Below are 25,977 nucleotides of genomic sequence, written 5' to 3'. Positions count from 1 at the left end.
CAGTATACTAGGGTTCCCTTTTTTTCATATCCTTGCCAGCATTTGTCATTTGTTGATTTGTTGATGATAGCCATTCTGACAGGTGTGAGGTGATGCCTCATTGGCATTTTAACTTGCATCTCTCTGATGATGAGTGACTTTGAGCATTTTTTCAGGTCCCTTGGCCATTTGTATGTCTATTTAGGTTCTTTGTCCATTTTTTAAATTGGATTCTTTGTCTTAACTTTTGTTAAGTTGTATGAATTCCTTATATATCTTAGAAATTACCCCTTATTAGATGTATCATTGCCAAATATGTTCTCCCATTCAGTTGGCTTCCTTCTTATTTTATTCGTGGTTAGTTTTTCTGTGCAGAAGTATTATTATTTCCAGAATAATGACTTCAGAATGATATTATTTGGCCATTCACATGGACGGTGTATAAGCAGGGGAGTGGGAAGTGTTACAGACAAGGCAATGCCAATGGGATGGTAGGCAGCACAACAATGGTAAATAATTCATTGAAGAACAAGTCTTATACTTTTGATGCAGGAATATTAGGAAAAAAGGGACACAGAGACAACCAAGAAATCAGAGTAGTTTTTATAGCATTGTCTCTTTTCTGCATCTTGCTGTATTAATTGAGCCCTACTTTGTGACCACCATTGGCCATAACTAACCAAGGAATCCATGAGGGGGTGAGGAGGTCAGATGGGGGAGAGGCCCAGGGAGATGCTGAATGTGGAGTTGGCAGGACAGAACAAGAAAAGTAAACGATCCCATTAGGAATAAAATATTTGAAGACTGTGTCTCCAAATCCAGCAGACCCCTGGGCATAGTTCCAGGCCTTAATCAGAATTTTGTAGCAATTTTTAAGATAAAGGGATTTTCCTAAATATCACTAGTTTTGCTTGTTTGTTTGTTTTGTTTGTTATTGTTAACCCTCACCCAAGGATATTTTTCCATTGGCCTTTTAGAGAGAGTGGAAGAGAGAGGGAAAGACAGAGAGAAACATCAATGTGAGAGAAACACATAGATTTGTTGCCTCCAGCACGCACACCCCTGGGGCCTGGGCTGGGGAAGAGTCTGCAACCGTGGTAAGTGCCCTTGACCAGAATCGAACCAGGGACTCTTTGGTCCACAGGCCAACACTCTATCCACTGAGCCAAACCAGCTAGCACAAAATATCACTAGTTTTTACTTTACTTTTACACGTGTCTGGATCTTCTTAAAGTTCCCAGCTATTCTGTTCATTTTATCTTCTAATGCAAATGAAAACCTGGAACGGGTCAATGTTCACACCAACTGGATACTTAAGTGAAGGAATTTGAACACAAAACAAAGAGAACCATAGCCTATGGGACACCAGCCTATGAGACTGTGCTGCAAGCTGGAGCATCTCTTCAAGACAATGCGGTTGCTTTCTCTGCCACGTAGCCTCATAGAGCTGAAGGAATGGCAGAGAGCATCTCATCTCAGCTAACGCCCTTCCCACAGACACAGGAACAGCGCAGTTCAGCTGTGACCAAGCCCAGTACCCAGGCTCTCTGATTACTATTCATAATACCTACTGTGTGCCAGGTACTATTCTGAGCACTTTACAGGTTACTTTATTTAATCCTACGACCACTCCCATGATGTAGGTGCAGATCACTCTATGTACTTTCTTTAAGTGAGGAATCTGAGGCCTGGAATCAGATAACTCGCTCAATCTCAAAACTGACCAAAGGGCTGACTTCTTACCCTGAACGCACATACACTCCCGCCCCTACACGGGGTGCTTATTTCCCCCCCCCCCATCAACCTTCCTTCACCCCAGTGAAGAAGAGTAGGTACTTGGTGCTTCCCTTCGCCCGGCTTCATTGTGCAGTAATTTACTAGATTCTGCCTGGCATCAGTGTCACACATAGAAAATATCATCAGAACACCTGGCCTTGCACTGAGCGATGCTGCCTTCTCTCTATAGTGGTTATCAGCTTGTTTGTCGTCCTTCTAAGCAAAATCTCCGACTGTTCCTTGAAATGCTTTAAGCAAAGTGATGCCTAAGAGGAACTTCATTATCTCCAGTTTCACCTGCCTTCGTTCTATGTGAAAAATAAAGAATTTTTATAATTATGAAGTAACGGGAGGGATGAGAAAGTTGATAGAATTGTAAACTGAATTTTTACTGGCTCCAATGAATTATCTGATTGGCAGCTGACCCCCATGCCAGAGCGGGAATGTATGCAAAGCCTTGGGCTAATCACATCACACCCCATGCAGTTATGAAAACACATTGTTAATAAGACCCCAACCGGAGCTGCCTGGGGCTGTCTGATTTCTTTCACTTTTCTCTCTTCAACTTCTAGTGCAACTGAGCTCAGCCTTTGAGGGCATAGACCAGTAAATGACCATCTTTTCTGCTGCGCAGAACCTGAAGCGGGTGGCCGAGACCTGGATGGACGAATTTGCCGAGTACATTTACCAGCGCCGCCCGGAGTACAGGCACCTCTCCACGGGGGACATCTCCGCCCAGAAGGAGCTGCGCAAACAGCTCAAGTGCAAGGACTTCAAGTGGTTCATGGCGGCTGTGGCCTGGGATGTGCCCAAGTACTACCCTCCCGTGGAGCCCCCACCTGCTGCCTGGGGAGAGGTGAGGAGCGCCTGCGTGAACCCTGCTCTTGCTTTAGTGCATCCTTCTCTCCCAGCCTCAGGAGGTGGGAGGGGCTGCTGAAACCCTCACTCCTTTGCCCAGCAGGAAAGTCACGTTAGATTCAGTCACCTTGGCTAGATGAATATTCAACCTTTTTAAAAATATATATATATTATTGATTTTTTTACAGAGAGGAAGGGAGAGGGATAGAGAGCTAGAAACACCGATGAGAGAGAAACATCGATCAGCTGCCTCCTGCACCCCCGCCACTGGGGATGTGCCCACAACCGAGGTACATGCCCTTGACCAGAATCGAACCTGGAACCCTTCAATCCGCAGGCCAATGCTCTATCCACTGAGCCAAACCGGTTAGGGCAATGTTCAACCTTTTTAGAAATTGCGAGGGGTGAGCATTCAGCCCTCAGCCCCTATAGCTCCACCTAAAAATTCTTGGCCACTGTTGACCCCCCAAGTGAATTTTTCATATACCTGAAAAATAGTTTTATTTGAGGTTGGTGAGATGACCATGAGAGCTGGTAGAGAATGAACATGCCTGTCATGCTCCTGCATCGATAAGGATGTCCTGATGTCCGTGATAACATCCCTCACAGTCCCCCACGCTCAGCCTTGCTCCCGTCTGTATAAGCAAGGACAAGATGACAGAAGGGCTTGGCTTTTTTCCTACCCCGGCTGTGCTCTGCAGAATCGTGAGGAAATGCATTTCCCTTATACCCAGAACTGTGACATGCGAGGGAGCCCCGTTTGTTCCTTAAATAAGCACTAACCTTTCCACCTCCGAACGCTTTAAATATCCATCTTTGGGCATAAAAGGGCTATTGTGCTGGTTCACTTCTATTCCATCCTGTGACTATAGCCTTTTCCCCGTGGAATAGAGTGTGTAAAGCAAGAACTGGCATTGGATAGGGTGGACTTATCCTAGCAGCCTAATCTGCTTTTAGCAGAAGGTTATGGGGGAAGTGCAGGCTGGCCGCGATGCTTTCCGAAGGCAGGAGTTGACTGTTGCACGTGAACCTTTTCAGCACTGTCCTTGGTGGTTTGGTGGTGTGGGGAGGGCATGCCTTTGTCTGGTTAATGCCTGTGGCTTGGTCGAGCTCTGAAACAGGTGGCTGGGGCATCGTAGGAGAGGCCCCGGTATTGAGGAGTGTCCCAGCTCCTGTAGAAAATGTATTCAGCAAGTTACATGTGTGCTGTTTGTTTTGCTGAGAGGGTCCAGAAAGATGTCATTCTTTACCTGTCAGATCTCCGGACATGAATGAGTGGAGGCCATCTCCACATGCTCCATCTCCTAACTTTTTTTATAATATATTTTTATTGATTTCAGAGAGGAAGGGAGAGATAGAAACACCAATGATGAGAGAGAATCATTGATTGGCCACCTCCTGCACACCTCACACTGGGGATTGAGCCTGCAACCCCGGCATGTGTCCTGACACTCAACCACCAAGCCACGCCGGCTGGGCTCTTAATGTCTTTTGTATGTGCACGTGGCCCTGATACTGGCTGCTTAAATCAGTTAGTAATTTGGCCTAATCCTTTGCATCTTAAACATTTCATTAGAGTTTCCTTGGAACATTAGTGATATTAATCTGCCGGTATTCATTTAGCTATTTATCGTGGGCTTAATTTACAACAGTGGAAATTGAAAGTACCTTCTAGAAAGAACTTTCTTAGGCTAATGCATCATAAGACATAGGAATTTGTTACCCAGTAAGCAGCTGAGTTCCTTCCTAGAGCTTTATGGTGAAAGTCACGCCTGTCATCTTTCTGTGATAATTTACATGCAGTCCTGCCATAGTGACCAAGAAATACCCCTGAAGACTTCACAGTATTATTGTGTGATTTGCAGCTGCATTAAACTTTCATCAATCTTTGCTCCACCTGATATAGAAACAAAAATGTTTATTCCTACCTGCTTACTACTTCAAACTGCATGCAGTTGGCCACGTTTTCCCACATTACATGACTAACCTATAACGGGTATTTCCGAAGCACTGTGCTTGGTAATAGATTCAAGCTTCCATTGAGGTTCTAGAAAAGACACAACTTCCCAGGAATGATCAAAATAAGACCCCATCTTCGGGCCAAGCAGGCTGTGCCGGAGTATTTTCACCCATCGCTCCAGACTGCCTCACACCTTTCACAAGGCTTGTGTGGCCGGGCGGCTGTTTGCATTCGTCATTCCTGCTCTAAACAATCAGACATTGAGAAGATCAGATTTTTTCTTTTAACAAGATGGCAAATTTCTCTCCTCAGTGCTTCAGAACAGCAAACAAAGAAAGGACATAGTTGGGTTAAAGGAAAGAAGAAAATCGGGGTCTCGGTCCAGGGCCATCGCGTTCAGTGGCATTTGCGTAGTGAAGGCACGCTGCAGAGCAAGAATGAAGAGTGAAGGTAGGGACGGGAGGGAGGCAGAAAGAAAGGAAATGAACAACTGACATGGGTTTTCACTGGTAAGTCGTTTCTGAAAAATATCTATTTTCTAAGCAAAATAGACCCCTAAGAGTGACTGTAATGCATATGCCTTTAATTCAGGAGGTACGTGAAGTGTTTGGAATGCAGCTCAATCTAAATGAAATAATGAAAAAGAAAGACTGTTTCCTAACTATACACTGGGTAGCAACACCTTCTGTTTAATTGTGGACAAAAATTACTAAATGATCTCTGAAAAAGTTTCTTTCACTTTTTTTTTTTTTTACTCTTGTGTTTTCTTTTCCCTTGGAGAGGGCTTTTTAAAATAATAATTATTTTTAATAAATCTCCAGAAAAGTTGCAAAGATAGTGCAGGAAGTTCACATATACCCTTCACCTCACTTCTTCTAATGTTAACATCATATGTTTGTACATTGGAACTAGTAATTAACATTGGTAAAATACGATTACCTAAAGCACAGACTTTATTCGGATTTCACCAAGGTTAAATGTTTTACTAATGCCTATTTTCTATTCCAGGACCCAATCTAGTATATGAGAGGGTTGTTTAATTTCCTATGAACTTTAATTGTTAGAATGGGCAAAGCTCCTAAATAAATGTCAATTGCTGTTTTAGTAAGAAAGTGAGAAAGGAAATGCAGGCTGCGGGGGTTTTTTAAAGCAGTTACAGGAAAGAACCACAAATGTCCAACAAAGTAAACCTAAGAATTCTTCACGGGAGACCTGTGCCAAGAAGAGGGGAAGCTCGCCGCTTCGTGCACTTGTACTTGGAATGATTTTCCACCTGCTTTTCTGTGCCAGCCTAATTCTGGGTAAACAGAGAAGTGCTTAGGCAATTTTTGGCTCTGGTAGTTGAAACCCAGTGTGTAAAGGATATGTCACAGACCTTAAACACCCTATAAACTGCTACTCATTTCCCTGACAAATTCAGTCGCATTGTTGCACTTGTCTTCTAACTTATCTCTCTGCTTTTGCCCTTTCCCCCTCCTGTTTATTCTCGACATAGTCCACTTAAAATGGAGATCAGGCCCCTCCTCCATTCAAAACCTTTCGGTAGCTACCATCTCTCTAAGGGTAAGAACCAAAGTCCTTATCTGTACCATAAATGATCTGACTCCTGTTGTGGCCGCTCCAACCTCTTCTCTTACGTTTCACCCCCAGCTTACTTTTCTCTAGGCACACTGGCCTCCCCACTATTCTCCCACCTGGCCAGGCGCTATCCTGCCCCAGGGCCTTTGCACTTGCTATTTCCTCTGCTTAGAATCCTCCAGCCTCAGAAATCTTATGTCTCCTTTCCTCACTTGCTTCAGGTTCGTACTCAAAAAATCATCTTCTTAGTAATGCCTTCTGTGGTCACCCTATGTATTACCTGCAGCAATTCACAAACACATGGATTCTCATGCTTACACGCATCCAATCTCCCTTCCCTGCTTTGTTTTCTCTTCAGCACCCATCACTATATAACAAGGTATCTAATGTGTGTGTGTGGAGGGGGCGGGGGAGGATATAGTATTTCTCATCTATCTGCCCCACTAGAAAACACGGGGATTTTGTTGATTTTTGGAGTTACGGCTGCTAGAAAAAGTGTTTGGCATGTCGGAGTTGCTCAATAAATATTTGTTGAATGAATAAATGAATGGAGAACCCTGGCTCCCTATTCACTGCTCTGCCCACACGCTCTCAAAGAGCAAGCACACTGAGCACTCACCCGCTTTACCAAGCCCTCCTTGGCTGCACGAAGTCCACCTCATGGGGAAGCTTGGCCGCCGGGAAGACAGTCTGTGCAATGCATCCTGGGTAGTTCATTCTGACGGGCTGTCAGATCTGTGGTCCACATGAGGGTCAAACAAGCTATGGAGTGCTCTCTTCGAACACCCTAAGGAGAAAAAGAAGGAACACCCAAAGTGAGAATTTTCTTACCTGGCAATGTCCAAACTCTGTCAGCTTCCTACTTAAAAGGCAAGAAGACATGAAAGCCATATCTGGTGGAGAAGTTCTCTCCAGAACTAATTCCATCCTCCGGTGCGCAGAGGCAGTGGGTAGAGTGGGGAGGATACGGGCCCAGAGAGAATAAATAGGATTTGAGCTGTGTAATAAGTCCAACATCCCTCAGTGCTGTTCAGATAGAAGCAAGGTGCTGCTCCATGGCGCTGTGTTGGGTAGGGTAAGGACAGATTTAAAGTGGAAAACTCTTCTTAAATCATGCACATATGGAGTGTCTTTTTTTGTGTCACGATGCTAAATGAAAGAAACAGAATCTCCTATTTTTTTTTCTCCTTCTTACCCCTTCCCTCCTTAGAATTCATGAATTTGCTAAAGTCATTTATAGTACGCCTTTATAGTCCAAAAAAGAGACTTCTGCAGAATCGCAACTATCATGTGTAAGAGCGAATAAAAGTAGTAAAGTAGACAAACATGTCTCTTCCAACCAGCACCATAAATTCTTTTAAGAAGCGTCTGCTTACTGTCCTCAATGTGCCAATCTTGGCCCCTCCGCTTGTCATCTTGCGACTGTGCAAAACTTCTTTTAAAATCTTTATTTTAAAAACTCATCTCAATACCTAACTGTTTCAGCTGCTATTTAAATTCCTTCCTCAAGATTAATGTCACCTTGAATTATGGAACATTCACAGAGGTAGGCACCCTACATAATTCCTGGTCTCCTCCTCTGCTTTGGGCAGCTCTTGACTTCTTCCCATTGCTTCCTTTTTTCTAATGTACTCGCAGAACACCGGCTTTTCCAATTTCTCCCTATCAGCGGACATGAAAGGAAGTGCCACACTAGGAGCTGCGTTATTTGAAAGACCATCTGAGGATGTGATGTTGTCTTTTTCAAACAAATGATGTGTAAGTGCTGCTGCTGTAAAGGCCAGAGCCTTCTGCACAAGGAGTGAGGTTCTCCCACATTCTCTTGGGAGAGTCATGGCCAGCTTCCCACCTTCCCCTGCAGCCTAGTCTTACAACAAGGAAAGGTACAAAGTCAGATTGTCCCGCTACTCCCCCGGCAACTCTGCAGGGACCTTCCTTGCCATTCGAGCCAGATCTTTAAATTAAACAGTCATTCAGAGATGCTTTGCCATTCTCTGAGTGTATTAGAGTTGACTTGATCCATCATTTATTTTCTCAGGCAGAAGCAATGCCCGAGGGCTATGCTAATTCATCTCTCTGGAGCTCAACAACGAGGTTGAGAAAAATGTAAAAACAAATAAAGAATCACATTGTCCTTTCAGATCTTACTCTGTGCTTTCTGAGTTGTCAACAATTGAGACAGTTGAAGACAAACTTAAGTACCTATGATAAATATAGTTTTAGTTCCATATTCTCAGCTGAGTAAATTGGACATCTTCCCTACAGTAGCCATTTGACCCAAGTCATGATGGAATCAGAGCTAACAGATTTATTTTTCTTCTTTTATATGCCAAACAAAACTCTCTGTCTTTTCAATTTATTTTGTTCTTTCTTAAAATATATGTATTCATATTGACATATATTCACACACATAAGCATATGCCTTTTGGGGTTCATATGACAGAAATATAAATATTTCTCTCTTTTCTGCATGGAGCACTACTAGAGAGTGATCGGGTTCCTGAGTAGGGGTGGCTGGGGACTGAGAACATGAAAGAAAGAGACAGACACAGAGATAGAAGGAGAAAGCTGGGGCCGGGTGACCCAGAGCCAATACAGTGAGTTTATTTTATACAGCAAAATACCAGGAAGTTTTACTAAAGCCCAAGACAAAGGAGATTATGTGTATTTTTGTGACTTCTTTGTAATCATCACTTCTGGGTGGGCCCGGATAATCGTGTTTGTTCCTGGTGCTTGGCTGGATTAGATAATGAAACCCACCCCCTGGCACCTGAGCTGAAGGTCAGGCTGACAACACACCTGCCTCTGGCAAGGTATGTTTCCAGGGCATGGCTCTGCCGGACACTGCTGGATTCAGATGACAATCAGCTCAGGGGCCTTTCCTGCCGGGAGCCGGTCCATCCTTGCTGTTTCAAGGGACCTGGCATATATGGCATACGGTTCTTAATATGTTTGCTCACCTTCTTGGTGCTGTGTTTTAACCAAGGTCACCTCTCCGAGAAAGGTTGAATCCCCAGGTAGGTATTTCCCCCTGAAGTTAGGGAGGGAATAAAACCCCTCAACTAAGTGCCAGGCGGGTAATTAATCACTTTAACTACGAACAATCACACTTAAGCTACATAATCTTTACTCCCTGGAATGGAGATAAGAAACGCCCTAACCTTTGTAATAGAGATTGATAGGATTGAATCAACTGGTATAAATACAGTTGTAACAAGACAGAAAGAGACAGAACTTAGAACACAGGGCTTGGAAGTCAGGACCAAGAGAGACAGAGCCTAGGCACAGAACCTACACAGAGCATTCTCTAGAGACAGAAGAACTTCGCTGGCGAGAGCATGCCGGAGGATCCTGGACAGGGACTGGCCTCGGAGCCTGGAGGCGGAGCCTGGCGAGAGAGCATGGCAGGGGATCCTGGACTGAACCTGACTTCGGAGATTGGCAGGAGAGCCTGACTAGAACCTGGTGACTGAACCTGACTGGAGAACCTGGACAGAACCTCTCTGGAGATCGAGACCAGAACTTGGCTGGAGATCCTGGCTAGGCTGCTGATCAACTGAACGCTGTCTCCGTGTCATTCCTTCTTCGCCGACTCCGTCCACACCTTTGGGGACCCCTGGACCTGCTGGGGTTGGACCCCGGCACTTTCCCAGGTGCTCTCTTCAAGAATTAAATTTTAACTGTATGTTAGCCTAATTATGAATTCATCTTAATGTTTAAGTTTCCCTGACAATTGATACCTTTCTACTTCCAAGAAAGCTACAAAATTAATAGAATTTGAGGATCCTTCAATTATCTCTGTGGCCTCAGAGAGATGGCATTGATGAAACAAATTCAGCAGAATTTTTCCGGTCATGGGCATAAGAATCATGTCCGCCATACCCATTCTTTAACAAAGTGCCTGTAAGACTGCCCTCAGCTCGCCTTAAAAATCCAGTGACCACCCACAGGTGGGGAAAAAGAATAAGCACAGCAAAAATAAATAAATAAATAAGAAAGATTTTCAGGGTCCTGGAATAAAAGTTAGAAAATACTGGGAATCAGTTCTAAGTGAGCAAGACTGGTCCCAGTTTGCATTATTGGGCTTGGAATTTGGCTTTAATCACTCACAGGCAGCAATAGTTAAATGCAAAAGCCAATGGTCCCCTAAGTGTCCTTGTAATGTCCTGAGCTGCTCTGTTAGTAGTTAGTGGGTCCGGACTGGCCCTGTTCCAAACTCTGGGAAGTATAGTGACTCAGCTGCTGAACAATAACAGTCCCTTACATTCACAGTAGATACGTTTTGGGCAACCTTAAGGTCACCCGTCAGAATTAGAGTTTGAGAGCAGCTTGGAACTTAACTATCTCTGTTTGGGTTTGGGACATGCCAAATAAGCACGTCCGTGTTCCCCTGCAGCTTCCATGGCTAAATTCTTCCTCTACAATTTATTTTCTTACAATTATATCTTCTTTTTATCCATTCGGTTAGATGTCTTCCTATTAAATTTGAGATCTAGGAGATAACTTTGACCAGCTTAGATTTCCAGAATTCTGTTTTTGTCTAATCAACAACCCAGTGGTATTTGGCTAAGATCTTTCCCTTTTTATGGTGTCATGCATAGCTCTTTCTATTGACCTCCATTGCCCATTGTGATGCCTGTTAGTCAATTTCTAAATTAAGATGACCTTTCCTTTAGGTCCATTACAAAGATTATCATAGCAAGACAATCTCAGGAGGAGCTTAACTTTCCAGACCAATCTCTAAAACAAGAAAGGCAGATTACTTTTCTGGTCTTGTTCTAGACCCAAGTCATCCAGAACCAATGATACACATTCACGCTTTTTGCCTATGCTTTCTTGTCTGAGTTGCATACAAGTTTGCAGCAGATGGTTTTGTTCCAAATTCTACCATTCAAATACTGCTGTTCTACTGGAAATAATACAAATCCATATGGTGTGATGCCAGAAATAAGGAGCTACATTTTCCACAATATCTTTGCTTGAAAATATACCGAGATTGAGATATCACTTCCCACCTGTCAGAATGGCTGCCATCTGTAAATCAACAAAAACAAGTGTTGGTGAGGATGTGGAGAAAACAGAACCCTAGTCACTGCTGGTGGGAATGCAGACTGGTGCAGCCACTATGGAAAACATAGTATGGAGTTTCCTCAAAAAATTACAAATGGGACTGTCTTATGACCCAGAATCCCACTTCTGGGAATTTATCAAAAGAAAAAAAGCTGTGGTACATTTACACAATGGACTACTAATCTGCTATTAAAAGCAAGAAAATTTCACCCTTTTTGATAGCTTAGAATAATCAGCAGTTCTCAATCTGTGGGTCGCAACCCCTTTGGTGGTCAAACAACCCTTTCACAGGGGTCGCCTAAGACCATCCTGCATATCAGATATTTACATTACGATTCATAACAGTAGCAACATTACAGTTATGAAGTAGCAACGAAAATAATTTTATGGTTGGGTCACAACATGGGGAACTGTATTTAAAGGGCCAGAAGGTTGAGAACCACTGGCTTAGATGGACCTGGAGAACATTATACTAAGTGAAATAAGCCAGTCAGAGAAAGACAAGTACCATATGATTTCACTCATAGGTGGAATTTAATGAACAAATTGAACTACCAAGCAAAAAAGAGACAGACTCATAGGTAGAGAGCAGGCAGACAACTCTGGTTGAGGGGAGGGTACTAGAGGGGTGGAAGGATTGAGTAAAAAAAGAGAGAACTCATGGACATGGACAACAGTGTGGTGATTGTGGAGGGCAGGTGGGTGGGTGGAGATAGAAGAATGCATAGAGGAAATAAATGCTGATGGAAAAAATAAAATAATTAATTCAGATTGACCAATAAAGCAAATCTAACTCTGCTATATATGAGACTCACCCGAATTAAAATGACACAGAAACATTAAAGGAATAAATAATAAGCACAGATATACCAGGCAAATCCAAGTAACAAAGAAGCAGAGTTGAGATTTTAATATGAAACCAGGTAGAATGAGGTTTTTGAAAAGCTTAAAAGGTTTTTTTAAAGGTCAAAAAATACCTTATAGTGACTAAAGACCGCAATCTCTAGAAAAACAACTTTCAAAGGTAGAAACTGCTGGAAATGCAAGGAGAAACTGACAGAAACACACCAATAATAGGACAGCTTAGCATAGTTCTCTTCATGCAAGAAATAAAGGGTGGACCAAAATTAATGCAGCTGTGTATACTAACCTAAACCCTGTGATCAATAATGAAGATCTAATAGACCTATTTAACTCTGATAAAAAAATATTTATTTTACCTTCCTTTCAGGTACACAGATTTAAAAGCAGGTTAATGTTACAAAGAAATAAGTTTGCTGCATATATAAAAAGAGACCCAAATAGAAAATCAACAAAATAAGCACCCTATATTCTTACATTTGAATTGTAAATGTCAATGTAATTCAACTTTTTTCTAAAACTACTACCAATTTTCTAGCTGAGTCCACTGAAAAGGCCTAGAAACATTTTCAATCCCAGCTCCGTGAGCACACCTGATGCTCAACTGTGGTGTCTAAATAGGATTCTCCACTAAATGGGACTAAGGCTCCTTGTAGAATGTGTGATTTCAGGTGTGGGGCAGTAGACGTAGAAAATGAGCTGGGACATTTTGTTGCTCTAGAAAACAAGGAAGGAAAGGAAGCTGTCAGAGGCTGATGGAGATCGTGTCAAAAGGACCTAGGAAGAGGTTCCCACTTGCCATAGATGGGACAAATCTCTCTCTCTCTCTCCCTCTTCCTCTCCCTCTCTCTCTCTAAAGGTTGGAACATTGGTTACTAATTGTCCAGAAGGCTTTCTCAATTTTCAAAATGAGAAAATGACCCAATTAATTTAAATGTACTATATAGAGATTCATAATGATGCTTTTAAAGCTCAAGAGGTAAAAGAAAGAGAATAAAAACCACTGTACACCATTGGCAGTTGCTAGGACACCAATTAATTTCTCTGAAAACTGGCATTTTAAAGGAAATGGTTTTCTGTATAATATACATTTTAAGGTATCCAAAGAGTCCTAGTGCTTGAAAGTTTTTAACAGAGATTCTGAGATAAGGAATTCAAAGAGAAAGAATTAGAAAAATCACTATTTTTCAACCCCTCGTGCACTAACTGCTCATCATTGGAAGGTAAAAGCATTAGATCAGTGGTTCCCAAACTTATTTGGCCTACCGCCCCCTTTCCAGAAAAAATATTACTCAGCGCCCCCTGGAAATTAATTTTTTTTTCATTTTAATAGCAATTAAACAGAAAGATATATGTATTAATGTTTCTACCTTTTTCGTAAAATATAGTAAAGAAAGGTGTAAATTAGAAACATTGAAGTTTGAAATTATGAAACTATTTATTGAACTCAGAATAGAAAGGTAATACAAAAGAAGCTAAAACAAATGCACCTGTGGCCATCACCGCCCCCTGGATCGCTGCAGCGCCCACCAGGGGGCGGTAGCGCCCACTTTGGGAATCACTGCATTAGATGAACTGGGGATGAAAAACAATAAAATTATCAACCTGTACTGTCATCTGAACCCACTGATCAATTTTAGCATCATTAAAAATGAATCATACAGGCATTGTTTTATGATGCAATGTGAAGGCATTTTAGACAAGCTGGAAAATTGAGAACCATCCTTGAAATATCTTTTTTAAAAAAGACAGAAAAAAACCCTAAATCTAAATTTAAGCCTTTAAATCTAACTTTAGTCTACAGGAAATTCAGGGAATAGAAGATAAAGTTAAACACCTCAAGCCAAATCTAGAATTTAAGAACATAAGTACATGGCAGGGAGAGAAGAGGAGGAGGGGGGGCTGCTCTAAATTATGAGATATTCACAAGGCTCTGTGGAGCTTAACAACCAAACACAATGAAATAGAACTTGTTTGGATCTTGAATAGAATACTAACTAAAAAGAAACATTTTTAGGCAATTGAAGGGTATTTGAATATGGACTAGGTATTAGATAATACTAAGTAGTTGTTGCTAATTGTGGATATATGAGAAAATGTTCTCTTCCTCGTCCCCCCTCCCCCCCTCTGCCCCCCCCCCCACTCCCACTTCTCTCTCTCTCTCTCTCTCCCTATCTCTTTCTCCTGGAGAAGTTTACTAACTATTTAGGGATGAAATGACATGATGTGTGTGAATTGCTTTAAAATTCTCCAACAAAATAAAAAATAGGAGATTGGGAAGGAGAAGATAGATGAACAAAGTATGGCAAAATGTTGATGGTTTCAAAAACAGGTGTTTTGAGCATAGACATTTTCATAATAAATAGTTTTTTTTCAAGTGCATTGCCTTAGAAGGTATGTGGGAACATGATAACAATAGGGAAAGAGAGAGCGTAAATTTTGTGATGTTGTAGACATCAGAATTTTTACTTTACAGTCACTATATTAAAACACAACATCTTAATGTTGAATGGCATAATGCCTCAAAAATATAATATTTTACTCAAATTTTTATATTTAGGATATTTATTAGCTCTATCCTAGAGCTGGTATAGAATAACCTAAGGAAAGACACTGTATAACATTTGAGCAGATGGCACTTCCCTTTCTCCCTAAATCCCTCTCTCTCCCCCTCCTCCTCTCCCTGCCTCTCTAAAGGTTGGAGCATTGGTTACTAATTGTCCAGAAGGCTTTCTTCTTTCTCACCAGAAAATAAAATTAGCTGTTGAAATCATACTATGATTAGTAACATTTATAGAATAGCTCAAGTTTTCAAAAGCTTATTATCATTGGTTTAATCCTCCAAATGTACATGAAACACATAGTCCAGCTATTCATAATTTAACTAGATAGCAATAGGATGTTTAGAAATTAAAGAAAGGGTAAGAATCGGCACTGTACCATGTTCACCAAAGGTTCTAGTCACCACTATGAAAATTACCGCCTATCAATCTGAGTTAATGATTAAGAGAGTCAAAAAATAATCAGTTCATTGTAGGGCAAAAAGAAATAATCCGTTTTAGAGCAAGTAAAGTAGCCAAAGGTCATAGAACTAAAAAGCCCTGAGAGCCCCAGCTGGTTTGGCTTAGTGGCACTGGTTCTCAACCTTCTGGCCCTTTAAATACAGTTCCTCATGTTGTGACCCAGCCATAAAATTATTTTCGTTGCTACTTCATCACTGTAATGTTGCTACTGTTATGAATTGTAATGTAAATATCTGATATGCAGGATGGTCTTAGGCGACCCCTGTGAAAGGGTCGTTTGACCGCCAAAGGGATCGCGACCCACAGGTTGAGAACCGCTGGACAGAGCGTCATTCCGCGTACTGAAGGAACCCAGGTTTGGTTTCTGTCGAGGGCATGTACCTGGGTTGCAGGGTCAATCCTGGCCCTGAGCAACCAATCGATGTGTCTCTCACATATGGATGTTTCTCTCTGTCTGTCCACCTCCCTTCCACTTTCTCTAAATATCAATGGGGAAATATCCTCAGGTGAGGATTAACAAAAAAAAAAAGAAGAAAAACAAAGCCCTAAGACACAAAAGTCACATAACTGCTAATGTTAGGCAGGTATCTGAGGCGGAGGTGCTCAAATGTAGGAGAGCATACCTGTGAGAATGGGCATACCTGCGAGAGTACTCAGCCATGATTGCTGATTCCCCAGATACATGTTCGCCTGTTGTCAGCCTGCTCCATGTGGAAAAGTTTAGCAGCATCAGCCTGAGGAAAAGGCTGGATGGATGAAACTGACCCTCCTCTTTGAAGATCCAGAAACTGGCTCTTCTCTGGCACTCACTATTATCAGATCCCAAGAGACTGGCTCTCCCCAACCAAGAGGTACGGGGGGCTGAGAACAATACCAAAATGTCCACTATTAGTTGTCAGTGAAAAGTACAACTGTCACAAAGCTCGGAAATCCACTCGTGGCTAAAACCAGTACCTTTGGCCTCAGAGTGCTACGCATGCGCCAAAGGTTCATGGCAGATCTCTCTATTGATTTTGTATGATAAATCACTTCCAAGGGGAACAGAAAATCATGAAATGAATATCATCAGCACATTCTCTCCGTGTAAGCAGACTAGGTAGGAGTCAAAAAGTTGTTTGATGAACATGCAGTCAAAACAAAGATGAAGAGAATATTTAATGGCATCAGGGACGTCAGCGGTGGGTTTGGTTCGCCTTGACAAAACAACACTCCAAGTCTGCTGGCTGGGCCCTCCAGCTTCCGCTCCATCCTAAGAACAACCCTGCCATTGAGATGGGGATATGTGCAGTGCTGGTTAGCATTTGGATGGTACTAGCAACATTCATTTCTCAGTCACTTTGTCTGTCCTTCCATCACTGAATAACACCTTCTAATCAACACATTCTTTCTTTTTTTCCTTCTAATCCATTTCATGAGTTGTAAAGTTTTGCTGGCCATCCTGTCTCCTTCACATGATCTTACTTAGCTATTATCTGACCTATCAATTGTTCTTTTTGTTGTTGTTATTAGTTCTCACCCCAGGATATTTTTTCCATTGATTTTTAAAGAAAGTGAAAGGGAGAAGGAGAGACAAAGAGAGAGAAACATCTCTGTGAGAAAGATACATTGATTAGTTGCCTCCTGCACATGCCCTGACCAGGGCTGGGATCGAACCTGCAACCAAGGTACATGCCCTTGACCAGGAATCAAACCTGTGGCCCTCTAACCACTGAGCAAACCTGCTAGGGCTCAAGTGTTCATTTTCATTTATCTTTTTTTCATTTGGCACATATCAACGGGCCAGCACTGTGCTCATCACAAGGGATGAATGGTGAGCATGTCAGACACAGTTTTTGCTTTCATATGGCTGCAGGACTAGTGATCTATAATGAGCTCTAATTATGAATTGCTTTCATAATTTTGAGGCACAGACAATTCACTTGAAGGATACTGAGTAAATCCCAGAGTTTTGAAACCCTCTGCAATGTGCAGAATGACTTCTGATGAGATCACATCTTCACGACCATGTCATGGCAGGACAAAACAATTAGAACATGTTGTTTTTCAGTATTCCCAGGTACGAGCTTATGCACCCCCCAAATGCAAATCCACAATCACCTTCTTATATTAACAGGTTACCTGATATAAGTGCATGAAAATGAGTCCACAAAATGCCACATTGCAACAACTTCCAAATTAAAATAGGAGATAATTAACACAGTGTTAATTATCCTTTAGTTTTCCTCATTCATTTATTCCACAAACTTGAATTAAGCTCACGCCACCACATTTAAAGCACAATGTGCAATGTTGTGGCAAATACAATGATAAATAGGAAAAGGTCATGTTCTCAGTGTCCCATAGGTCAGTACACATCCTCAGTCCTACCCAATTCCCTAGCACCTTTCTTTGTTCAAATCCAGCTCCAACATTTACTGGACATGTTGGAATCAGGCAAATCAGTTTAATCTCTCTGTTTCCTCAGCCATAAAATGAGAATAATAGTCCCTACATTATAGAATCTGTTGAGGATCAACTCTAATGATTCATATAAAGCTCTTAACCTCAATATCTAGCATACGGCAGGTAACCAACAAAAGTTACCTATCAGCACTGGCGGTGATGGTAGAACTAAAAGTGATGATGGTAATACCAGTAGTAATTTGTACATCCAAATGAGTGGCCAGAAGTATGACTGGAGTTGTTGTTCTTGTTGTTCTTTTAACAGTCTCTGACCATCTCACAGCTAAATTAATGCAAAAGTACCCAAAGATAGTAATTCCATGTATGCTGTAGTTACTGATAATTAAAATTTAAAGGACCACATATCTTAAAGAGAAATTACATATAATTCTCTTCCCTACCAAAATAATATGAGTAAAAATTTTCTCCTGAAGAAAATTGTTTTTGTCTCCCCTCAAAGGTTCAATTTTCAAAAAAAAAAAAATACTTTGGATAGAAGATGCAAACTAAATACAACAAATGAACTGAATATGAAAAAGAAATGTATTGCAGTAGTGTCAGACTCAATTGTGACATTCAAAATGAGCACATCATGGGTGGGGTGAAGAGTTCAAGTTCATATCTAGCCTACACCTACGTTACATTGAGCAGAGGAATAGAAGAATCTCCCATTTTTCAAATACTCCTTCCTTCTCTCTCTTTCCAGCTCTTCCTCTCCAATTGAATTAGAAAATTGCTTATGAATTTAAAAGCAGATATTGCCTCTTCCAGCTTATTAGAGTCTCCTCTGGTTTTAGAAACCCTTTGAGCTGCCCTGCTTGGTTGCAAAACGTAGATATTACAGCTGGAAAGCTTGGCTGTGACTACTTGAGTTGTATATTAAAGAAAACAATGTTATTTAGTTTCTGAAGAAGATAGCATGGATTTAAAGGGAGTTAATCTCACATAAAGCAGGGGTGGGGTGGGGAATAAAAATAAAATGTTTCCCACTTATACCTACCTGTATTGGGGCTTAACTTCCTCCTGGCACTCAGAAGTAAACCCAGTCAGTTGGGGGAATTTCCAGATAATTATCTCTCCTAAAACAATTATGTATCATCAATAGAGCATATGATGCTGCATATCTTTGTAACTCTTTTCCTTATGTGTAAAATGGGGTTGAAAGAGGTTGTTGGTGTGAGATACAATACGTTCTAAATACATTAAGAAAATTTTTTCAGAAGCCCTATTGTGACAAGTTTCTTCTAATATCTACCCCAAAGCAAAGGAATTAGGTCCTGCCTTGTATGTCTGGCTGCTCCCCTCAGAACCCACAGCTGGCTGCTTCTCTTTCATGGATTTACAGAAAGCAAATGCAACTGCCCCAATTATCATCAAATAAGTACTGCATTTTTTAATTATGGTAAAGTATGCATGACATAAAATTTGTCTTTTTAATCATTTTCAGTGTACAGTTTAATGGCCTTAAGTACATTTCCATTGTTATGTAACTGTCACCAGAATTTTTTATCACCCCAAGTTGAAATGCTGTACCCATTAAGTAACTCCCCATTCTCCCTCCCCCAAGCCAGTAACCTCTATTCTATTTTCTGTTTCTATGAGTTTGACTATTTTAGGTACCTCATGCAAATAGAATCATATAATGTCTATACTATTGGGGCTGGCTTATTTCACTTAGCATGTTTTTAAGGATCACCCATGTTATAGTATGTATGAGAATTTCATGTGTTTTTAAGGCTGAATAATATTCCATTGTATACATACATGACATTTTGTTTACCCATTCATCCATTAATAGACATTTGGGTTGTTTCCACATTTTGGATGTTGTGAATAACGTTACTATGAACATGTGTGTACATGAATACATACCCAAAAGTAGAATTATCAGTGATATGGTAAGTCTATGTTTAACTTTTTAGACACCACTGTACTATTTTCAATAGCAGCTGCACATTTATATTCCCACCAGCAATGCACAAGGGTTCCAATGTCTCCATATCCTTATCAAGACTTGTTTTCTGTTGTGTTTTATAATAATCCTGAAATGGATGTAAAGAACTATCTCAATGTGGTTTTGATTTGCATTTTCCTGATGATTAGTGATGGTGAGCATCATTCCTTGTGCTTATATGTCATTTGTGTATCTTCTTTGGAGAAATGCCTATTTAAATCTTTGGCTCATTTTTTTTATTAGGTTGTTTGCTTTTTTGTTATTGAGTTTTAGGATTTCTCTATATATTCTGGACATTAGCCCCTTATGAGATATGTTGGTTTATACACAGAAGTTGTTCATTTTGATGTTTATTTATACATAATTTTTTCTTTTGTTACCTGTGCTTTTTGTGTCTTATCCAAGAATCATTGTCAAATCCAATGCTATGAAGTTTTTCTCCTGTTTTCTTCTAAAACATGTAGTTTTAGCTTTATATTAAGTTTTACATGATGTAAGGTAAGAGTCTAACTTCATTCCTTTGCATGTGGATATTCAGTTTTCTCAAAACCATTTGTTGAAAAGACTCCTTTCTTCCAGTGAATGATCTTGCCACCTTTGTGGAAAATGAAAATCATTTGACCTTATGTGGGAGGGTTTATTTATGAGCTCTCTATTCCATTCCATTGGTTATATCTGTTTTTATAACCAACTGTTTTGATTACTGTAGCATTTGATTACTGTAAGCTTTAAAATCAGAAAGTTTGGGTCCTCCAACTTTATTCTTTTTCCCCCAACATTGTTTTGGCTATTCAAGATTTCTTGTTCCATATGAATTTAATTGATTTTTTTTTATTTTTGCAAAAAGGATTATTGAGTTTTTGATAAGAATCTATAGATTGCTCTAGGTAATATTAATATGTTAACAATATTGCCTTCCAATCTATGCACACGGGATGCCTTTCCGTTTATTTATGTCTTCTTTAGTTTCTTTCAACATCCATAATATTTTAGCCAAATATTTCTACAGAGCACTCCCCTGTGCAAGCAGGTTCCAGCTATACAGCTCAGCAGGCTCCCCAGGGTCCCCCAAGTCCTTTCTCTTCTCTCCCCAGGGCTTGATTTCCATGGAGCATCTCACCCTAGAAAGCAAGAAGGGACATTAGAGGCCAGCACTCTGTGCCTGAAGCTCTATTTGGCTCTGTTATCCTGGCCTCAGCCTCTTTATTTGTCTGTGTGAGTCAGTTTCATAGTATTTCCTCTAGAACTGAGACTGATACGAAACTGGATCCTGCCCTCTCAGCAAGTGGCCAGTTAGCACATGGTACCACTGTCCCCCTTACTGAGAGTAAGCCAAGAGGAGGCTTTGAAGTCTAGCTATCAACTGTGAGGGTTTCACAGGCTCCTAAGGCCCTAACATAAGAGTTGGGCTCCCAGGTCTACCACTGACCCACTGACTTACTAAAACCTATCTACTGGTATACTTTGTGTAGCAGATTGAATGATGACTGGCAAAAAAAAAAAAAAAAAAAATTCCCAGAGCCTGTGAATGTTCTTTTATTGATGGAATTAAGAACCTCAAGATGGGATCATCCTGGACTATCTAGGTGGATCCTACATCCTATGACAAGTGTCCCCATAAGAGACATTCAGAGAAGACACATATAAAGAAGAGGAGAAGGCCATGTGAAGAAGGGAGAGATTGTAGTGAGGAGCCACAAGCTTAGGAAGCTGGAAGAAGCAAAGAACGAAATCTCCCCTAGAGCCTTTAAAGGGAGCACAGTCCAGTCAACACCTTGATTTTGGACTCTGGCCTCAAAAATGTGAGAGAATACGTTTCATTTTCTTTAAACCCCTAGGTTTGTGGTAATTTGTTACAGCTTTACAGGAAAGTAGTATACCTAGGTTTCTTTGTTGCAAAATCTATATATATAAAAGCCTAAGTGACCGAATGACCGGTCGACTGGTCGCTATGATGCACACGGACCACCAGGGGGCAGACACTCAACACAGGAGCTGCCCCCTGGTGGTCAGTGCACTCCCACGGTGGGAGCACTGCACAGCTGACCAATGGGCTCCAGACTCAGGGCTCACAGCTGGCAAGCACCTCTGTACGAGTCTCTCTCAATTGGGACTGACTGGATGCGAGCCATTGCAGGTGCAGCGGGGCGAGATGAGTGGAAGCAGCAGGCAGAAGCAGCAGGAGGCATTGGACTGTCGGTTTTGGCATCCCCACAGGGCATGCCAAAGTACCCCACCAATGCAGGAATCCGTGCACCAGGCCTCTAGTAAGAATATAACAGCACCAACCTCATAGAGTTGTTGTGATGATTAAATGAACTAATTTATGGAAAGCACAGAGCAGAGGGCCTAACACAGCAAGCTCTCCATTCAGTGTTGACTATTATTATTTACTGCTGTGGAAGCCCTGATTTGCATTACAAATGGATGGAGGAGGCAACACTTTACCTAAATCATACAAGAAGCAGAGGTTCAAGAGAATAATTGTTTTTGCATGAGACACCTCTCATTTTTTTACAGTGAAAACTGCATCATTTTTTTTCTCAACCAATGCCCCTCGATATAGGGAAAGTATTTCAAAGAACACATTCTAAACTCCTGTGGGTCTATGTGTTGGAGTTGGTGGAGAAAAAGCTATGTATGTAATTAACACATTAAACCATCTTTATGGGCCACCAGTTATATAAAGCAAGAATTCTTTGCATCTGTATATATGAACATTTTTCTGGATAGTTCATAGTTTTCATCAGATTTTCAAAGACTATCTGCAACTCAAAGGAAGTTAAAAATCACTTAGAGAAAATGATACTGACAACCTTGAATGAAACTATTAAGACCAGGTTCAAAATATAAACCAGGCAAGGAACACATTCAGCTGGGGGGGCCCTCTGTGGCTCAAAAAGTATTTGGTGGAGCTTTGCCCATGACCTAATTCCAGCAATAAAAGGAGATGAGTCAGGATTTGGGTGAGGGATTTGGGAGATGATGTAAGCAAGTGGCTCGGAGACTTGAGCAATCTCCTGAATAGGCCTGGTATGTGTAAGGTAACAGAACACAGATATTAAGCACACCCAATAGAAAGGCCTAGCAATAAATTCTTTCAAAATCATTTGGAAAATTCAATGCTGGTGAAGTTTCTTTGTAAAACCCTAAGGCCAATGGCAAGAAGAATAATAAATAGCTGTGATTGTGACCCCTCTCATTCATCACCAGAGAAACTAACATGAAAAATAGTGAACATTTTTCCTTTATTTAAAAGGTAATTACCGAGTAAGTACTGCATGTTACAGTCTGAACTGTGTGAGCCCAAAATTTATATGTTGAAGCTCTAACCCTTCAACAGTGTAACTATATTTGGACACTAGAGGCCCAGTGCACAAAAATGTGTGCACTCAGGGGGGTCTCTCAGCCCGGCCAATGCCCTCTTGCAGTCTGGGACCCCTCGGAGGATGTCCACCTGCTGGCTTATGCCCGCTCCCTGGGGGATCGGGCCCAAGCTGGCAGTCAGACATCCATCTGGCAGCCCAGCAGCCCTCAGGGGATGTCCACTTACCAGTAGGGAGCAGACCTAAGCTACAGTCGGACATCCTTAGTGCTGCTGAGGAGGCGGGAGAGGCTCCTGCTACTACCGCTGTGCTGGCAGCCATCAGCCTGGCTTGTGGCTGAGCAGAGCTCCCCCTGTGGGAGCGTACTGGCCACCAGGGGACAGCTCCTGCATTGAGCATCTGCCCCCTGGTGGTCAGTGTGTGTCATAGTGACCAGTCATTCTGCTGTTAGGGTCAATTTGCATATTACCCTTTTATTATATAGGATAGAGGCCTGGTGCACTGGTGGGGGCCAGCTGGTTTGCCCTGAAGGGTGTCTCAGATCAGGGTGGGGGATCCCCACTGAGGTGCCTGGCCAGTCTGGGAGAAGGGCTGAGAGCCGTTTTCAGACTGGCCAAGCCCCCTGGCGATGGAAACCCCCAGCCTCTCCTTTTTTTCTTTTTTATTCTGGGATTTATTTACCTTCTATAATTGAAACTTTGTAGCCTTGAGTGGAGCTCAGAGCCGACTGCAGCAGGCAGGAAGCTTGGCTTCCTCCATCACTGGGGCAACCAAGCCTCCTGCTTGCTCCAGCTCCATGGCTGCCGGCCGCCATCTTGGTTGGGTTAATTTGCATATAGTTGCTCTGATTGCTAGTGGGCGTGGCTTAAGGCATAGCGAAGGTATGGTCAATTTACATGTTTGTCTTTTATTAGTGTAGATGAGGCCTTTAAGGTGGTAACTAAGGTTGAATGGGCTCATAAAGTTTGGTCCCTAATCCAAAAGGACTAAAGTCCTCATACTAAAAGAGACAACAGGTGTATTCATACACAGAGAAAATGCCATGTGAGGATGCAGTGACAAGGCTGCTATCTTCAAGCCAAGGAGAGAGACCTCAGAGAAAACCAAACCTGTTGACCTTGATCTTGGACTTCTAGCCTCCAGAACTGAGAAGTAAATTTCTGTTGTTTAAGCCAACCAACCTATGGAATTTTGCTATGGCAGCCCTAGCGGATGTGTACATTATACACCGCCATCTATGCCAGGTGCTGGAGGTACAGAAATAATTAAATCATGGCTTCTCCCCTGAGAAAGCCTCACTGGCTTGAAGTAACACTCTAGGACCCTGCCAGAAACAGAACCCAACCCTTGGTCTCCCCAAGTTACCTAAGTAACTTTGAACTAGGGTGTCAAGTAATTTGAACTTGCCTGGATGGCTGTCTAGTTTGTATACATACACAGAGTCACTCCACCAGACTAGACTAATGTTGACTTACCTAAGACCTCTTTTGTCCTGTTTTATTTTGTTTTGTTTTGTTTATTCTGTTCTGCTCTATTTTCAGGGAGACATCAAGTCTCACTCTTTCCCAGAGGGGAAAAAAATCATCCTTGGCTTTTGGCAACTGCCATTTATTTCACAATCTCATCAAAGCCAACCAGTTCATTCTCAGAACTATTCACCCATTGAGTCTGGCATGATTACCTACATTCACAGTTAAGAACTTTGCGAGGAGGCAATTATGTAAAATGCTTGGATTAGAAGAAGGTGTGAGATGATTGTTCAGAAAGCCAACCAGAGCATTCAAGCATTTTGAGATTATTACACTAACTTTTGCATAAATTGGTGCTCCAGAGTGGAATTTGTATTGTCACTGGTTTGAAAGCAGTGCGTTTACTTTTTCATAGGAAATAATCTGTTATCCCCATTGGTTTTGCATGAATTTCCCTCGTTACAGGACACAGTGATGGCGTGCTGGTCAATGTGACTCAAAAATGTTAAAGCCAGACCTTCGCTGCTCATTCTTTCTGTTACCTATTTGTTTGATTTTGTGGCAGGGGGTAAGAAGGAGGGTGGAAATAGTTTCTTTCCATTACTCTGGTTTTCCCTCTCCAAAATGAAAATAATATTCATAACCTCAATCCCACAGGAAAAAAAAATTTCAGGGAAGTAGTTATACCATGAAATATTTTATAAATGTTAAATTATACTTCAGTCTCCCATAATGCAACTTGACATGTCCACCTTTCTTCCCTTAAAAAGACCAATTCACCTCTTTTAATATGCTGACTATGCTTAACAGTGATTAAATTTACAATTAAAAACTCAGGCCCTGAATTATCTTACTTGAAAAGAAGAACAATTTGCTGACCTTCCTTAGAGGAATAGCTATTAAACTCAAGAATAAGTTCAAGAGATTCTACTTCTCTGGAAAACTTTAAAAGCCCACAAATTATCATGTATCTCAATGATTTTGCTGCAATCCTGCCCGAGGTCAAAGAGTCACATCCTTCTCAGAATCAACCCTATCATTTGATTGCAGATCTTCATTAACTAACGGTCCTGAGTTTTACCCAAGAGCTGAGTATCTCTATTAGACAAGCTTTTAAACCTGCCCACATTTCAATGACCTGGCCTAAACTCAAAAGAAGAATTATTTCATCTAGACACCGTGTTGTTTGAGTAGTTTTTCAAGTATGGGGGAAAATTTGCTTTATGTTTAATGCCTGGAGCTATTGACCTTGGCTTCGAGGATAATGTTGAAAGTGGCTTTTCATGATTAGACTGGAACTTGAGCAAATCGTAGATTTATTGGCAATTCATAGGTGAATCTAACCGTGGGGAGAAGTATTTGTATTCATAAAATAGCACTCCAGGAGAAAAATGGCAGGAATTTTAGATGTCGAGACATTAGTTAAAAGGTGCAGTGCTTGCCCAGCATCATGGGGCTCAGTCTGAGCAGATGGCGCCATGCCATTGTCTGAGTGACGGTGCAGAAGGGATGATGACCAAGGGGCTCGCTCAGGAGTTTCCTCCCACAATCTGCAGCTGAAATGGGGCCACGCTGCCTCCACAGCGCACAAGCCGCCTCTCCTGTAGCTTTCATTTGCTTTCAAAGCAGCATTCTCTGCTTTTAAACCTCTCGACACAGGTGCAATTCGTGTTACTAGTAG

General features: G+C 41.6%; 1 protein-coding gene across 1 annotated transcript in view; it reads left to right on the top strand.

Annotated features, from left to right (window-relative positions):
• The window catches only part of GALNTL6 (polypeptide N-acetylgalactosaminyltransferase like 6), a 524,449-nt gene that overhangs the window by 477,354 nt on the left and 21,118 nt on the right, over positions 1 to 25,977 (top strand). The window contains exon 7 of the mRNA XM_059699512.1: positions 2,390 to 2,611. Within this exon, the coding sequence (XP_059555495.1) occupies positions 2,390 to 2,611 (222 nt within the window). The remainder of the gene's footprint in view (positions 1 to 2,389; positions 2,612 to 25,977) is intronic.

Source organism: Myotis daubentonii, chromosome 5, assembly GCF_963259705.1.
Source record: "Myotis daubentonii chromosome 5, mMyoDau2.1, whole genome shotgun sequence".
NCBI classification, from domain to species: domain Eukaryota; kingdom Metazoa; phylum Chordata; class Mammalia; order Chiroptera; family Vespertilionidae; genus Myotis; species Myotis daubentonii.
Note: the sequence above shows the minus strand (reverse complement) of the source record. Positions and strands in the feature narration are given on the sequence as shown.